Genomic DNA, 18,390 nt, shown 5'->3' on the forward strand with positions numbered 1-18,390 from the left:
ATTACTAAATGCACAACAAAATCACAACTTTTATATTTTAAGTTTTCATCTTATTAAATGTTTTGGGTTTTTTGTCATCGCAAGGATGTCACATTTACAGAGAATATTTAGCATACAATAAACTAGATGTCGTTAACCTATTTTCTCAAGTGCTAGTCAACTATCATCTACTTATTTGGATAAAATTATTAATTATTTCCTCAATGAAAGAAATTATGAACGGAGCTCCAGGACAAGTATTGAAGTAGGCTGTATGCAAAAGATACGCAAACTTGGGAAACAATATTTTTATATGAACTGTTTGGAAATGCTAGGCTACTATATATGCATGAAATTCACAGATAGCTTAATAAAGGCTTATATCATGAATAACTGATACTTCCATAAACAAAACATTGTGAATTAACTTAGGTTCTTGTTCATCCTTTTGTGCATGTAGTGGAGTCAGTAAATTGTTTACTTCCCCATTAATGCAGTCATCTACACTAACATGTTAAAAAGTATACTTGAAATTATATGTTTTGGCACCCAGAAGTTTGCCTTCAGCAGCTTCACACGAAAGCCAACAGAAAAGAAGTCCCTGCCCAAATTAGTTACAATGGTATTACTGCTTCCTCATTATTCTATGAGTTAATAAGCAGACAGAGAATAATTAACAATTTGAAAACCAATTCTGCTAGAGTTATTTCCCACAAAATCCATAAATTCTAAACTCTGCCAATAAAAGTGCTGAATATGAGTTATTGCCACCCACCTTTCACTGAACTAAATGTTTTTAAATCACTACATTAGCATAATTCTCTGAATCTCCCCAGTATGTCTAGTATATACGCAACCTTGCAGAAGTAACCTTTTCTACTTCTGACTGCCATAAAGAGTAGAGGACACTGTCAGCAGTAAACTATATGGCCATGTCTACACAAACAAGTTGTACTGATTGAATTATACCCAATATAGTTAAAACACTGCAACCCCCTAGTGTGGATGCAGTTATACTTATGTAAGAAGGCTTATGCTGGTGTAACTGCATTCAGACTAGGGGTAGTACTGCTTTTAACAATTTCAGTTTACCAAAAAAAATTGTATTCCCACCCAAAACAGTTATACTAGTACAAAAACCAGATGTAGAGCAGGTCTGAGAATGGACCTCCTCCATGCTCAATTCCACTAGAAGAAGAAATCTGGGTAGCAAGCGGGAGCTGGGACATAGGTTGCAGTTATCCTAGCAGCCATGTAAGGCATGTGAAACAGAATGGTCTGCTAGAGCCCAGGTGTATGCAGGAGGGGTGTATTTCACCATAAGACAAATTCTATCATGACAGAGAATGCATTCCAATTTAACAATACAACTCAAGAGATACCTGTTGAGACTGACATTGACTTCACTCAAGTAATGAGAAATGGTGCTAAAATTCTCCTAAATAATCCCTATAGAAAAACCTTTAGGTAAGTATTTGCCTCTTCATCCAGGCAACTGTTCTGTCCCTTCCCGAACCCCGCACCTCCGCACGGACTCCGGGATTAGAGGATGAGCTTCAACATTTCATTAATTATCCTTTGAACACACACTACAGAGAAAATTAAAAGTGAAAAAGAAAGAGTATGAAGTGGGAATATACAAGTAGAGCACGAACTGTACACAGACATGCCTCTGAATTTCTCCGAGTTTTGCTGACCAGTTTTCATGGAACATCTTTTATTACGTTCAGAGAAAGCTACTTTCAGACTCAAGATGTCCAATCTAATACAAAAGTTTTGTTTTTCATTTTTTTTTGTTTGATTTTACTTCCTCAGTAGCAGAACTGAATAGGTAAATCAGCCTCCCAGAATTAAAATATTATGGCAAGACAGTGCCCTCCAACACAGGAGTTGGGCAAGGAACTCCTTGAAGGCAATGTAATAAATTCAGCCTTGAAATCAAAATTCAACTATTCCAAGGCTAATGCTACCATCAGCACTAGCTTTTCAATAGTAACAGAGAAATTATGGCAAGGCACCCAGTTGCAGAAGGAAATGAATACTTCATCTTCTTCAAGGGTGGTTCAAAAGCAGCGGTCTGCTGTACATCCTGGCCTCCTTAGGGGAATGGACCCTTCTGAGACACAATGCTTCCTCGAGTTTGTGTGCCTCCACGCTAACCTTAACTGGGACACACCTTCAAGGTATGATATAGCCCTTAAATTGTGACATAACTCAAACATCAGATGGGGATTAACCACATATTTTCAACAACAGAGTACAGCTCCACCCTTATGCCAAATTATTTATTTACTGACAACAAGGCTGAGTATCAACCTACAGACACCACCAATGTAAGGCTGGGAAAGGGAAATCATATTTTATGCCAAACAAAAATCTTTTTTTTTTTTTTAAATCATTTGAGAAGGATAGTGTGGCTGCTCAGCACTGTCTCATGCTCAGGTGACTCTGTGTATTTAACAAAAACATTATGTGAAGTCACCTGTCACATTTCTTAGTTGCCCACTGTCACTGAAAGTCCATACTATGAACATTTATCCCACTCTCAACCTCCTCCCCAAACTGCAACACACAGAGAGACATCAGCAGAATTATACAAGAATAAAGATTTACCCTGCTCTCCCAGGCCCTTCAACATGCGCCCTGCAAGAGATGCTGGGTGATTTATGTTCTTGTGCCTATGATTACTGGCATGAGTGCTGGCACTGATCTGCCCAAATATATGCTATAAGGAGAAGCCCCTGAAGAAAACCCAGTTTTAATATAAGAATTACTTATTGACTTCAAGAAGTCTGCTTGGTTAGCCTCATTTCATGAACTAGATGTAATCACTACAGATATGTCCATCACTGCTGAATTCAATGAGTTCAACTCAATCAATAAAGGTTTTTCTGTTATTTCCAGTAGGATTTCATCTCCTCCTGATCTCCACAGTTTATTTGACTTTATTGCAAGACTTTGCAGTTTGCAACTTGATGCACACTTTTTCCTGGAACTCGGAAAGTTATATGTTTTCAGAGTTATGTAGAATATGCTACCACCACCATCACCTCTGGTAGAACTTAACTAGAAGAACAGGGAATTTTAAACCCCCAGGGACAAGATTTACAGTCCAAAGGCATAAAAAAAGTCAAGCAGAAGGAGCAATAGTATGACAAAAAAGTTTTACGCTATCAAAAAAACCCACGAAAAATCTTTTGGCTCTTCAGTGACATTTCAAAAATGAATGTAGCCATGACACTTTTAGATCTTGGTTCTGACCTCTAACGCAGTTAAAGAAAGTAAATCAGAAAGGTTTTTTCAGGTGAGAACTTACTGAAAGCCCCTTATTTAAAATGGCTTTTAAAGGTACTGATTCAAGTAACATAGGAACATGTGTATACAGTTTACATCTTATTCATATTTTTTCAGCCTATATATTATACTGTACCTGATCATAGGAAGTGAAGCATATTGTAGAGGCACTTTTCACAGTACCAGAAGAGACAGTTAACTTTTCCGTAACTGGTGTTCCTCAAGATGTGTTGCTCACGTCTATTCCACAATAGGTGTGCGTGCTCGCCACCTGCACTGGTGCAGGAAGTTTTTCCCCTAGCAGTACCCCTAGGGGGGATCGCTCCCCACAACCCCTGGAGTGGTGCGTGCCTGGCGCGGTATAAGGGGTGCTGCGTGCTCTGCACAGCCTCTATTGCTCCTAGACCTACAAGCCACTCCTTCGTGCGAGGGGTCCACCAAGGGGGACGGGGAGAAGATAAACTGGAGGGTGTAACCCCAGAAGATGGTGTTGAGGACTCATCGGTCCGAGGTTAGCCACGACCATTCCAGGAGGAAAGCACACAACCGGTTGGAGAAAGGAAGCTTTATTGGGGGTGGATCCCTGATGAGGACTGGTGGAGTGCCCCCGAGCGTCACATCAAAAATGCCTTTTCCCCACTTGCTTGCCCTTGGAGGACCCAGGCTGCGGGGCAGGCCAAGACTGCCTCTGAAAACATCTCTTATAGGCCCACTGCTTCCTATCAGTGGCCTCATACTTCGGGAGGGCGGCCTGGGTGGGAGTCTGCTGCTGCTTGAACTTAGATTTTGCCAGAGCTGAGACATAGAGGCCCAGAGTCTGGATGATCGTGCGGGAGTCTTTCATGCCATGCAAACTTGTATCTGTTTCCTCTGCAAACAGAGCTTTCCCATCAAATGGGAGATCCTGCATGGAAGACTGTGACTCGCTGGACAGTCCAGAGAGCAGGAGCCATGACGCCCGTCTCATGAACACCGGAGGCCATTGATCATGCGGCCGGGTCCGCAACATCTGAGGATGCCTGCAGGGACGCCCTAGTGGCCGCTGCCCCTTCCTCCACTAGCACTTTGAACTCCTTCCTATCGCATTCCTGGAGGGAGTCCTCGAACTTGGGTAGGTAGCCCCACAGATTGAATTTGTACCGGTCCAGGAGAGCCTGATGGTTTGCCACTCGTAACTGGAAGCTTGAAGATCAATAAACTTCCCTTCCGAAAGAGTCCAGTCTCCACGAGTTTTTGTTCTTTGGGGTCGGGGCTGGCTGACCCTGCCATTCCCTGTGGTTGACCGACTCGACCACCAGGGAGTTGTGCGCCGGGTGGGTATACAAGTACTCATGCCCCTTAGTGGGTACATAGTACTTGCATTCTGCCTTTTTAGAGATGGGGGCCAACGAGGCCAGTGTTTGCCATGGGACATATGAAATCTTAATGGAGAGGCAAGGCCACCCTACCCGGTGCCGATGGGGACAACACATTAAACAAGGATTCTGAGGGCTCCTCCATCTCCTCTGCCTGGAGGTGGGGGCTTGCTGCCACCCTCTTTAAGAGTTCTTGGTAGGCCCTGAAGTCCGCCTGCGGGACGGAGGGGGGTAGGACCACAAGTCACCTCCTCCAGGCAGGGCAAAGAGGCCGATGCGGTGCTCTGGGTGTCGGCCAGCACCGGAGGGTCCACCACCTGGTCAGACTCTGGGCATGGTGCTGAGGACACACGTCCCACCACCTCCTTTCTTGGGAGTCTGGAGAGGGAGGCCGACTGTGCCTCCGAAGCTCAGGCCACTGAGCTAGCTCCCACCAGGGGCTGCAACAGAGGCCATGGTGCCCACTGGGTCAGCCACGAAACTTGGTGCCACTGCACCTTCTGTGGCACCGGCAGGGCCAGCTGTTCGGATTGGCTGGCCTGGCCCAACAAAGGATGGCTATGAATGGAGACCAGGCTGGCGTAAGATCTGCTGATGTCTCTGGACTGGGAGGAGAGGCGGTGCCGGGATCTACAACAGCCACGGGACCACAATCTCAACATGTAGAACCGGTAGTAACAGCTGTTCCAGAATGGCCTCGGCGGGTGGACCCGCGATGGCGAAACGCTGGCAATCGACGCCCAGGGCTGCTATGTCTTGGCGGAGACTTGGAGTGGGAGTCTGAGAGGGAACGGCATAGACGACCGTGCCATGATGGATTGCAGTACTCTCTCCGAGATGAGCACCAATGGCGAAGCCCGCCACAGTCCCACCAATATTCATTCCTTGAGGACGAGCGGTGCCGTGAATCCCGGCTGGACGGAACCCAGCCAGACACTCTAGTCGGCGTCGAGGGCGATCCACCTGGACTCTGCTCCGAGCAGTCACTGGGCATTGATCGGCATCACGAACGTTCCCTTGACAGAGACCGGTACCAGGCCGAAGGCGACTGCGGAGAGCCCAATGGCAGCTTGCCTCTGGAGTGCGGGGCCAACACTGGCAGCGCTACAGGCACCGGCATGGACATAACGTTCTGGGCCACCTGGAGGGCTTCAGATGTGGACGGCATCTGTACATCCGGAGAGGCCTGTTCCGAAAGGGCCAGGCTCCTCCGCTCAACCTGAATCGGAGGCCTGCGGCCCGGTGGGAATCAAGGACTGCCCGACACGGGCCTAGCCTCTGTCCCAGACCTCCCTCGGTGCCGCTGAAAAGAAGGAGGCTTCCTGGCCCTCTTGGCATGCCCTGTGGGTGGGGAGCGGTGCCGACTGATTGATGACACCAGAGGGTTGCCACGTACTGACGTCGCGGTGCCCGGTACCGATTCGGAGCAGCATGCAGTAGTCGGCGTCAGTACTGACTCCATCAGGATGGCCCAAAGCCTAATGTTCCTTTCTCTTTTGGTCCGAGGCTTAAACGACTTGCAAATCTTGCACCTTTCACTGATACGGGTTTCTCCCAAGCAGTGCAAACAGTCTGCATACGGGTCACTTCTTGGCATAAAATGCCTACAAGAGCCGCACGACTAAAACCCTGTGGCGGGGGGCATGCCCCAGCCTGGGCTCACTGACTAAACTAACTAAACAGCTAACTAACTAGACGTACTAATGGTGAATGAACTAACAGTTCTGGGGACGAGCTACAGCAAAGCTAGAGCAGAGCAATTCCAACGCACCTTCACTGGTGGCAAGAAGGAACTGAGGGTGGGGGAAGCGCACAGCTCCCCTTATATCGCGCCAGGCAGGCGCCACTCCAGGGGTCGCGGGGGGCGCTCCCCCCTACAGGTACTGTTAGGGGAAAAACTTCCAGCACCAGTGCACACCTATTGTGGAATACACATGAGCAACCACTCGAAGAAGAAGAAGATTATAAATCTGTTTACAGAGGTGCACAGAGGACACAGTGGGCTCTTCTTCACCCAACACCTGGTCAGCACTCATGGGGAGGAGGGTATGGGGAAATATTGCCAAAATAGATTTCTATTGTACAGAAAGAGACCAGAAACCACACACACACTTTTTCCTTCTAACTCTGATCTGCAGTCTGTTTCTTTTGTGTATGGTGCAGCCTCCCCAACTCCTGTAGCCCCTGGCTGCACCAAACCTAAAATATAGTCATTATGCTTGGTTGCCTGTGAGCTCCAGTTTACTTCAAAGATTCTTATCCCTTGCATTCTTGGCCCACAAACTCAGTAGCAGCTGGCACAGGAAACTGAAGATATTTTGGTCTAACTCTTTTTAGGTTGCTCCTACCCAAGTGTTTAAAGACTTGTACACTGTATCACACATACCTATATAACCTTATTCCAAAACTACAGGCTCTAAAACAGGGATTTACAGTTAAACAAAAAAGTTAAGGAAAGATAGATTTGGTCTGCCAGGAAAGTACCATAAAAAAAAATTTCCAGTCTACACTTTGTTTTTTCATTGAAGATTACAAAATGATTCATTACCTAAAATACCACTCAAGACTTTTATACAACATATCTGAAAAGCTTAAAATAAATAAACAAATAAATAAACCGACAAACACCACTTGCCACACTTTGAAATATGAGCATTGTAGTTTATTTGTTTTGACTAGTAGAACGAATACGAAAATTGCTGTCGGCATAAAGCTTAAATATGTGAGGGAATACTCCTGCACTAGGAAGACAAGTTTGAGCTTTCAGGCAAACTTTGATTACTTGATCAATTTATGATGCTTTGAAAACAAGCTGTTGTGGATGTACAGCATATTTCACGTGAGATTTTTTTTTTCCCAAATATGGTAAGTAAAAGCTGTGTTGAGCCAGGGCTAATGAAGTTTTGTTGTGAAAGAATGGCTGTGATATTGAAGTGCATATGGGATGAAGCAAATGGCCCCTCACCTCCTTTCACTTCAGGACATTCCACCATCAGCACTAAAGGAGCTCCATTACTGTACATCTTAGAAAGTGTGCACTGGTCACATACCCCCCTTCCTTCAGGGATGTTTAGTGACTGTATAAAAAGATTATGAACAGCCAGGACAAATGTTACAGCTTCAGGGACTCAGCGGGTTATCAGCCTCACAAGGGGTATGGAAAGTCAGCCAATATTCCTCACATAAACATGGATACAAATTCAAAGTCAGCCCAGTTGTCAATCCTTTGTGCATTCTCACTCTAAAGCTGTGCACAGAGGAGGAGACATACTGAAGCCACTGGGGCACATCTATTAGCAAATATGCCATATGGTAATATACATAAAACCATTCATAGCTTACTAGTCAGCAGGTTTCATTGCTCGCACCAGTGTCTCCTTTGGCACCAGAGGTAAACAACTTGATTTACCAGTCACCTCTGATGTCAAACGATTTCCCTTCCTTCAACCAAAACAATCGTTTCAGCAATTTGAAAAGCTATGTGCTTTTTAAACAGTAGCAGCAAATCTTCTGGTTTCTAAAGCTTCCATTAAGAAACATTGTTTAGCAGAGTCTGAAACTATAAAGATTACTGCTCTGCTTTTAGACACTTCCCTCTTAACAGTGCTTAACCTAAAGCCTATGCCTTTCAAAAGAAGGTTTACACACTTAACCATTATGATCATTTATCTTTTCACAGTACTTTTAGACTTCAATCTTGGTACTGAAATCCAAGAAATTAACTGATTTTATAACATGTTTCACACAGGGGTCCTACATATGGTACAGCACTTTATTATATACAATTAACACCATTACATATCTCTGTTATTATAAAGTAAAACATATCTCCTACCTGACTGGATTGCTGGTTAGAGACACTCTGAGAGATTCTAGGCAGTTAAGAAGTTTTTCTTCTGTGATACCAGATCGTAATTCATGGACATATTCTTGTGAAGACAGTGTGCACTCATGCTTGCTATTTTTCAATCCTCCCTGTAAAAGAAAAAAAAACAGATGAAATTTGAACATAGCCAGAATCCAAATTACATTAATTAGTCAAATATATTTAAGCAAATACAGATGTGAAATTTCACATCTAGAATGATCATTCTTTCTATCTGGCAAGAGTACTGCATCCAAACTTCTGACTTACAAGTGGAAACAAGGCTGTACACAGTAACATTCCTTGTATGGCTAGCAAGAAGGCCAGTGCACATAAAAGATTTTCTTCCATCCTCCAGAGAAGAAATTTAAAAAACTTTCACCCAAGTAGCAGCTAATAGTGACGTATAGCACATGATATATTAAGGCTTAAATAAAATTCCCTAAGAGCTAAAATTAATCTGTGACATGATGTTTGAAGAAAATAGTGTACATTATTTTAAGATTTTATCCATGGATTTTAAAGTAACTCATTTTTTAAAAGTAAACAAAATTGAGAAAAAAAGATTTACTCAAATTATACAAGGATTGACTATTTAAAAAAATATTTAACATTATGAAACATACAAATAAGAGGTAGATTTTAATGTACAGATTTCCACACATCATATGTAAATATGGGAAAATCCACCTGACATCTTATTTAAGGAAAGGAAATAACTCCCAGGCAGATTAACCTTCGTACATAGTTTGGTATCTGAGGGATATCCCATCAATATTTCATAACTCTACAGCTTTCTGCACCCATCCTGCACTTCATTATCTGTTATAGTAACACAATGAAGCTGGGCGAAGGAAGGAATGAAGGAACACAATTGTCTCAAGACATTATTTCTGGGAAAGAATTGTGGGGACTTTTTCTACAAATGTGGGGAGATGCACAGAGGCGGATTTACAATGAAACACACAGTGCCCTGGCACAGGGCCCCCGGGCCAGGCAGCCAGCACCCTGAGCGGCTCAGGGCAGTGAGCTGGCCACACACACCCGGCCCAGCCCCCTGCCCTCACTCCTGCTCCCCGCCACAACCCCAGCCCTGACTCCTGCACCTCCCCACACCCAGCCCCCCCCACACACCCTTGCCCTACTCCTGCACCCCCCCATCCCCACCCCTGCCCTAAGCACCAAACGGAAGCTCCTGTCTCCCCCATCCCCACCTGCACCCCTCGCATCAAACAGAAGCTTCCCCAGGTAAGCACTCCACACCCCAATGCTCTGCCCCAGCTCGGAGCCCCCTCCCACACCCTAACTCCTGGCCAGACTCCGCGCCCCAAACACCCAGCCCCCACACCCCAACCTTGAGCCCCCTCCCACACCCTAACTCCTGGCCAGACCCCACACCCAGCCCACTCCTGCACCCTAACCTCCTCCCAGACCCCACACCCCAACCCTGAGCCCCCTCCCACATCCTAAGTCCTGCCCAGACCCTGCACCCCAATGTTTTTTATATAATAATTAAAAAAAAAAGTAAAGTGCTCTTATCTAAAGCACTTTACAATAGTTAGCTAACAGTACAAACAATATTTGGAAAGATCATATAAATGGTCTGCCTCCACCCTTAGCAACTTTCAAGTGGTCTGTGAAAAAAAAGTTAGACTACAAAAACAATTAAGGTACCTCACTTTATTTTCATTTACTTCCTATTACTTGTAATATAGGACAAGGATGAAGGAAAAAAGAATGAAAAACAGGGATGGGGGAGATAAGAGCGAATGTTCTCTTTCTTGGGGCCCCAAAAATGAAGCTGAGCACAGGGCCCCATTAACCCCAAATCCACCACTGAAGATGCATATCAGTTTCCCTACAGTCTTGATTTCATATGACATTCAGCAGAGTTGAAGCTTTACGATTGTCTAGTGATCAGATATCAAGAAGCTTGGGTTACAGGAGTTACTAATAGCTTTGGTATTATTACATAAGTAGTAGTAAGAACTGAAATTTGGCTGTCTCCATGCAAACTGCAACTGGAAGCTCTGATGAGTTTTAGCTCACGGGCTCTAGTCCCCATCTTCCATGGAAATTGAGGTAGTATTGGAAGAAATAAATTTGGGGAAGCGTGAAATTTATCAGTTTACTCCTTGGCTTATCTATCCAATTTTATGGGAACTGCATGCAGAAACACAGTTTTCACATTCATTTCAGCTGCTGGTCATTTGCTGAGATTTTCAAGCACAGGTTTCAAGTAACCATTACAAAAAGCTCCTAAAGTGTTAAGTTAATCAATTAAGTAGATAAATATGTAATAAAGACAGGTTTCAGAGTAACAGCCGTGTTAGTCTGTATTCGCAAAAAGAAAAGGAGTACTTGTGGCACCTTAGAGACGAACCAATTTATCTGAGCATAAGCTTTCGATGAAGTGAGCTGTAGCTCACGAAAGCTTATGCTCAAATAAATTGGTTCGTCTCTAAGGTGCCACAAGTACTCCTTTTCTTTTTATGTAATGAAGAGAAGATTTGTCTTTTTACCAGCATTACAGCTTCAAAAGTTGGCATATTAACTTATTTGTGACCTAGACACGCAAAAGTCGAACCATCTCCAACTACTCAAATCCCTGCCTTCATGCCTCTTCATAGTTCTTGGGCCTGCCTCTTCCTGTAGTTCCCTGCCTCATTCCCTAAATATATCTGCAACAAATGCAACTGATCTTACAAAAGAGAGTTGCCTTCACTATACAACTCTGATTTATTGCTTGAGCAAGTTCCATCCTGCTGATGGAACAGGGCAGATATGTCAGACTATCTTAATGCCAAAGAAAGGCAGCACATGCATTACCTAACACACATGCTTGACTTTACTACATTAACAATTTTAATCTGTTTTAAAATATATATATATATATATATATACACACACATACATACACATACACACACACACACGAGTCAAAAGCAAGGTAACTAAATGAAAATTTAAGCCACTCAATAGCACGTGCCTCTATTCCTCCACCCACAAATACATAAATTATCACCACATGCACCATAGACCATATACCACAGCCCAATCTCCCCTGCAATCTAATCAGTTATGCATGCACCTATGATTATTTTCCCTTCCAACCCTATTACTTATGGACAATTGGTGTCATACTTGGCTACATTAGGAGATTTTTTTGGGTGGTAAAGAGATGGCTAAAAGCTGTTTTGGATGACTGAGATCTCTGGAGTTAAAGCTCTGGTCTGTGGGGTATGGTAGCTGCGGTTATGGTGAAGTTTGTGCTCATGCTAAAGAAGGTATGTGATGTCACATGACTTGATTTGAATGATTATTTCCCTGCTTTTTTGTCTGGTTTCTTACATGTGGCAAACCTAACTGCAACACCACAAACGTGACTTAGTTAGGGATTGGTCCTGCTTTGAGCAGGGGGTTGGACTAGATGACCTCCTGAGGTCCCTTCCAACCATGATATTCTATGATTCTATGTGTTTTTTTGTTTTTGTTTTTTAATTACCATAAGTGAGATGAGATTTGAATGAAAGGGAGGATTACAAGTGAAACTGTTTATGACTTCTTCTGTAAGCAGCTATGTGCAACTCCAATGTAAGTTCTCAGTACCAGAATTAAAAAAGGAGAAAAAAAAATGTAGCTCCTACTGGAGAAGGTTCTGTATTGCATAAGATTTCATGTACAAGCTCATCAATCAGCTTTGGGTATGCGACAGAGACTTTCAGCTATAATGTTAATAGTTGCAAAACAGGACCCTAAGTAAGTATAAAACCCTATCGACTGCATGTTATCTTTCAGAATGCACCTCTGATTTTTATATAAATAGCCTTCAAAAACCATGTTTCAGTCACTGATGTGAAGCAGGGGTATCATGGCCAAATTTTCATCCAGAGCCCAATTTCTACAACTTCCTAATAATAAAATGTTCAGGGGAAGAAAAAACAACACACTAGTTAGAAAATTCAGAGTAAGAACAAATTCCACAATGAACACTTGTTTTTAGAGTAAACCAGCAACTTCTGCTCCATTGTAAATCCATTTAGAATAGAACACTAACATTGGAGATGCTAACAGGGATTATGGAGGCTCCCGGTATTGAAAAACTTTCAATGACTCAGCCAAGCAGTTTTCCATCTATCTGATAAGATACTTATCTGCAGCTATCAACAAGTTCTTTGGGGCTATGCATAGGGGAAAACTGGATTTAAAAATTTAAATGATTTAAGAAGTCTTCTCCCTTTCCCCCCAATTATTCCAGCTTCTCAACTTCAGTCACTTTAAGGATCAACATGTCAAATCAGTGAAAGCTCTTCTGAAAATATGTATTGTATTGTAAAACCTATCTGTGAACAGTGATTTAAATGTAGCTCTAATTATTTAAGAATTTTATTGCAATATGTGGATTAATGAAATCCCGTTCTGATATAGAACATAGGAAAAAAGTAGAAAATGGATGGATAATACAAATTTTAATTAGCTGCTCTGTATGAGATTAATGAAAGTTACTAGTATACCCTTCTGATCTTTAAAACATACTACAGAGACAAAAGCTAGCAATTAGTGTGCGTCACACTGTACCAAAAGTAGAGGAACAAAAAGCTTTATTCCTTAATTTGAAATCGATTAGGAGGGAATTGTTGCATCTTGACTAATCCTCCTTCTCCCCACCCCACCCCACAAACACGTATGCAGTACCAAAATGGTGGGAATGGGGAGGAAAACTGCGGGTAAGCTGATATACTGAGCTCACAGTGCTTGTAGCAGAATTTAGCACAAGTAAAAAGCAGTCTTACACAAACTAACTTTTTAAATCTGAGATGGGGTATCTTCTACACATTTTAATTTAACACCATGGGCCAAACTCATCCTGACTGAAGTTGTCCCTAAGTATTTTTACTCTAGTTTAAGTGGAGACTTATTTTACTCTAGTTTAAGTGGAGACTTATTTACAATTAACTTGAGGATCACTTCACAACCTGCAACCAAAACAATCAATGAAAAATTTACTTCAATAATCAGGGTGTAGCCGTGTTAGTCTGTATCCACAAAAACAACAAGGAGTCTCATGGCACCTTAAAGACTAACAGCTTTATCTGAGCATAAGCTTTCATGGGTAAAAACCCCGCTTCTTCAGGGTTTTTACCCACAAAAGCTTATGCTTAAATAAATCTGTTAGTCTTTAAGGTGCCATGAGACTCCTTGTTATTTTTACTTCAGTAATGTTTCAGAGATATCCAAATGTGAATTTTAAGGACCACAAACAAGTACTTACATACTTTTTAAATTTTCAGGTGGACAGTTAAATTTCTTACAAGTTAAGAGTCCTTAGATAGGTTATTTCTCAGAATCTTCCTCTACTGGCTGAACACAATCATGTCTTTAAAATACATTTACTCCTGAGGGCGTTCTGCACCAAAAAATTAAATCTGCACTAAAAAATAAAAATTCTGCACACAGTATTTTAAAATTCTGCACATTTTATTTGTCGAATCAATGTGAAGATTCCAGCATGGCATTGGGAAGCACAGACCACTGACTGCACAGAGATGGGAGATCACTGTGCAGCTTCTCCCCAGGACATGGACTCAGCGATGAGGTTGCAACCAACCCTGACAGAGCACAAGGACCAGGCCTGCCCCAGAAACACCCTAGGGCCATGCCCCTCCATGCCAAGTGGACCACGTGTGGGCAAGCAGGCTCATCAAGGCACGATCCAAGTGTGGAGGGGCTTAATGTGGGGGATCCAAGTGTAGATTGAGAAGGTTCTGTGTGGGGTAATCTGGGTGCAAGTGGCTCAGTGTGGGATCCACATGTGGTGGGGATCTGCATGCACAAGGGCTTGTTGCGGGGTTCTGAATGCAACAGGAATAAGACTCTGCAGGGGGGTCCAGGTGAAGGTGGTTGGGGCTCAGCAGGGTGGAGGGTCTGGTGCGGGGGGGATAGAGCTCATCTCAGGGGTGCAGGGGGCTCAGTGGAGGGTCCAGATGCTGGGGGAGTGGGGCTCGGGACAGTGGGGATTCGGGTGTAGGAGGCTCATTGCGGTGGTCCAGGTGCAGGGCGAGTGGGGCTCGTCCGGGGGATTCTGGATACACAGGGGCAGGACAGCTGGAGGAGCAGCTCCCTGTACAGTGACCCCCTCCCCCTGCAGCTGAAGAGCAATGGGTGCAGGGAGCATGTGGGGGGGAAGGGGAGTTGCAGAGCTTCCTACAGCCAGGAGAGAAATCTGGGGATAGGTCTGACACAGCCCCAAATGCCATGCAGGGGAAGAGGAAGTTCCATCCAGACCAGCCAGGACTAGCACCTGAGCCCAGCGCAGGGTAGGAGCCCCCTGCTCCACAGTAATTTACCTCTCTGTCAGCTGCCCTGGGCACCCAAAACATACTGCTGAGGAGAGTTGCATGACCACTCATGTAGCTTCCCTTCGCTTCCCCATCAGAAAGTCATTTTTCTGCGGTGAAGCAAAGAAATCTGTGGGAGACAAATTCTACGCATGCACAGTGGTGCAGAATTTCCCCAGGAGTGATACATTATAGCAGAGCAGCAGCTCTCCTATAATTATAGTTGAGAGTCACTCACTCACTCGGAGTCTAATTTCTCTAAAACCCGGAGACTGTCTCAAAATTTGCTCAGATGATCACAGACATGTGGGGTAGGGTTAGTGGTCCAAATTTTGAGTCAATTCAGCAAGCAGTTCTTCAGAAAAATCCACACCCTCCTCCCCCACAAAAAAGTTTACAAAAATCATCTGGTTCTTTTAACTGTTTTTGAGCACACTTGGGCCTCAACCTGTCACTCCAACCCTGCTCCTTTGAGGAAGAATTATTTCAGAAGTTATCAATAGTTACGTTTGGAATTCCAACCTGGCTCAAGCTAAACTAACACTCCAAGCAGAGTGAAATGCACATGTGCAGCAACAGTAGGGTTCTGTTGCAAGCAAGAGGGTGTGTAGGCAATCTGTCACAGTAAATGGGTGACTTAAGTCTTCAGGTGCAATGCTGCAGAGCTCATTTGCTGTTTCTCCAGCCTCTCCCTTAGTCTCTATACATCAGTGCCATTCACACCTGCCCTTCATACTCTTCCCTCCTTCCTCCACTGCCCTTTCCCCCCTACCCTTCTCCCTTCAACATCCCCTTTCCCATCCCTTGTCTTATCCTGATGTTTCGCTTATCCCCTCCTCACTAACTCCAGCCCCCACCCCCAAAAAGATTGTGGAATTTAACATGACATACTACCATCATACTGTTCATTCTGCTTATGTGTTATACCCCTCTGCCCCACCCTCAGTCGATCCAGTATACTTCGATTATAAAGCTCTGTGTGGATGGGAAGTGCCTAGCACAATGAATATTATTGTAATCACATACTTACAGTTAGCGCTTAAACATTCCTTCAAGCATGACAAGAACATTATTATTTCTGTTCAATAGTAAACTGTGTAATAAAGAAAACTGCTAATGTACACTGAAAATGAGAACAGGAACCAACATTATGCTCTCCACTCCATGCGCTATACACCAAGGATTTGAAAAGTGCTCCACAGACATTATGCTACTGAGACATGGAACAATCTTTAATGCTTCCATCAGCGTAAGCCTTATTCAGTTAGACACTGCTTCACTGAGTAGCACCAGAGGTTAGGATTCTCTCAAGATGTGACAGTGCACTATTTGTGCCTGGTAAAATACTCTGCATCTTCAGTGCGGCAGGGACCAAAACACAGTCTTTTTGGTGCCTTTATCACCCGCCCTCCACTGCCCTCCCACCCCTATTATGAGAAACTGAACTAATGTTAAGTTTGGTAACTTAAATATCCAGTGATATTGTTTTTGGTTAGAACTATTATACAAAACAGAGTATACTAAGATTTCAGTTATTCCTTTGTTTAATTAAAATTGAAATCTCCACTCAAGTTAGACGTTGGTCAACTCACTCCAGTTACAGCAATTCTGTTTCGTTATATCAAATATCTTTGAAGGAATAGCTACATCTACTGCAGCTACCACTCCTGCATTTACAGTGGAACAGCTAAAGAAAAATAAATACAGATTCAAGTTTTAACTGGAGAATACATGTGGAAAAGTCACCATTTTATGTGTTTTATTTTATCTGACAGTTTAGAGAGTCACTCAGGTGGTAAAAACCTCTTTTCTTTTTTTCTTTTTTTTTTTTAAGAGAATTTAAAGCCTAGAGAAGCAGAATTCTCAATATCTAACATTTATAAAGTTGTTACCACCTACCAATTGAAAAAGCAACCTCTCTTATAATCTATGAAGCATGATCCAATGACTAAAATGTAATTGCAATTAATGTAATTATTACTCAAATATGTTTAATGTATGGAAATACAGTTAATTAGTTGTATTTAATGTTTAAATGACTTACCAAGTAGACAAACCATGCACTTTGGTAGTTATTAGGTCTAGCATTTCTCAAGTACATCGAGTCCTTAAAAACTGACCAGTCCAAAAATAATTTTTTAAAAAACAGTTTTTCCCTCCTGAAAGAAATGTATTTTCTACCTGTCAAAGCTACTCTACTGATTTGCATATTAATTATTTGTCAAAGAAAAACAATCAATCACTCACTTTGGACATGAGCATAAGTCTCAGCCAAGTTATCAAATGTTCAACATTTAAACTGTCATTATATATTAACAAAAAAGCAAAAAGTACTAACTTCAAGAAAAAAAATTGAACCTTTATTGTTAATCATCTAAGAAATATAGCTACTATTCTCTGGTAAAGTAAATAAAACTAACTTACAGCACACACAAAAAACGCATTTAAAGGTTACACTAAAAGCAGCACTTGTCAACTATGCTACATATTAGAAAATTGTCAATACCATTAGAAAAGTACTTCAAGGCTTAACACAGTAGCTAACACAGTAATTCTTCATGAAGCTGTAGCTTTCTTTTTTCTACAAGCTGTCACTAATGCTGAAAACTCAGACTTAAATCCCTCTAAACTCAAGAGCAAATGCACAGTAAGAGAGACTTAACGTCATTCTGACTTTTCTTCCGGTGCCAGTGCTGACAAACTCACATGCTCAAAAAACAAAAAAAAAACCCCACCACTGCCTTTAAACAGAAGTCCAATTTGTCATTTTTAATTTGCTGTTATTAAGTTTTTGAGCCTTTAGGGTTAACATTTCCTTAACCAGCATCTCTCGTAGAGATGCAAAGTAATCAGTGTGTGGTGATGCACATATGAATGGCCAAATCGGACTGCAATTCATGGATAAAAACAGAAGTGGGTGCTGGTGCTGTTACTAGCATGCCCGTGCGCGCGCGCACACACACACAAACCCCTATATTGTTAAGCTGGTGGACACCTCCTCCAAACACACTATTTAAATAAACTTCTGCCCTCAGGTAATGTTTTCCAGAAGCATCAACATATTATAGATTTTAATATTTTCGTTAGTTACTGTTGCTTTAAAAATTATATATGGTTTTCTTCAATAGGTGGAAATAAGGATCAAAGATAAATGAATACTAGCATTGGTGGAAATTAGGAAGGTCAATCGCAGTTAACTCACGTGATTTAAAAAATTAATCATGATTAATAACAGTTTTACTTGCCCTGTTAAACAACAGAATACCTATTGACATTTATTAAATATTCTGGATGTTTTTCTACATTTTCAAATGTATTGGTTTCAATTACAACACAGCATACAAAGTAGACAGTGCTCACTTCACCTCATACAAGTGCTGAAATGCAATCTCTTCATCGTGGAAGTGCAACTTACAGACGTACATGTTTTCGTTTTATAACTGCACTAAAAACAAAACAATGTAAAACTTTAGAGCCTATAAGTCCACTCAGTCCTACTTCTTCTGTAGCCAATCGCTAAGGCAAACAAGTTTATTTACATTTACGGGAGATAATGCTG

The 18,390-nt window shown here is 42.5% G+C and overlaps 1 protein-coding gene across 3 annotated transcripts in view; it reads right to left on the reverse strand.

The window, feature by feature from the left end:
* DIAPH2 (diaphanous related formin 2) overlaps positions 1-18,390 on the reverse strand; it is an 837,317-nt gene that overhangs the window by 714,522 nt on the left and 104,405 nt on the right. For all 3 annotated transcript variants that reach the window (XM_077825677.1, XM_077825676.1, XM_077825675.1), the window contains one exon: positions 8,464-8,603. In XM_077825677.1, the coding sequence (XP_077681803.1) occupies positions 8,464-8,603 (140 nt within the window). The remainder of the gene's footprint in view (positions 1-8,463; positions 8,604-18,390) is intronic.

Source organism: Eretmochelys imbricata, chromosome 9 (genome assembly GCF_965152235.1).
Source record: "Eretmochelys imbricata isolate rEreImb1 chromosome 9, rEreImb1.hap1, whole genome shotgun sequence".
NCBI classification, from domain to species: domain Eukaryota; kingdom Metazoa; phylum Chordata; order Testudines; family Cheloniidae; genus Eretmochelys; species Eretmochelys imbricata.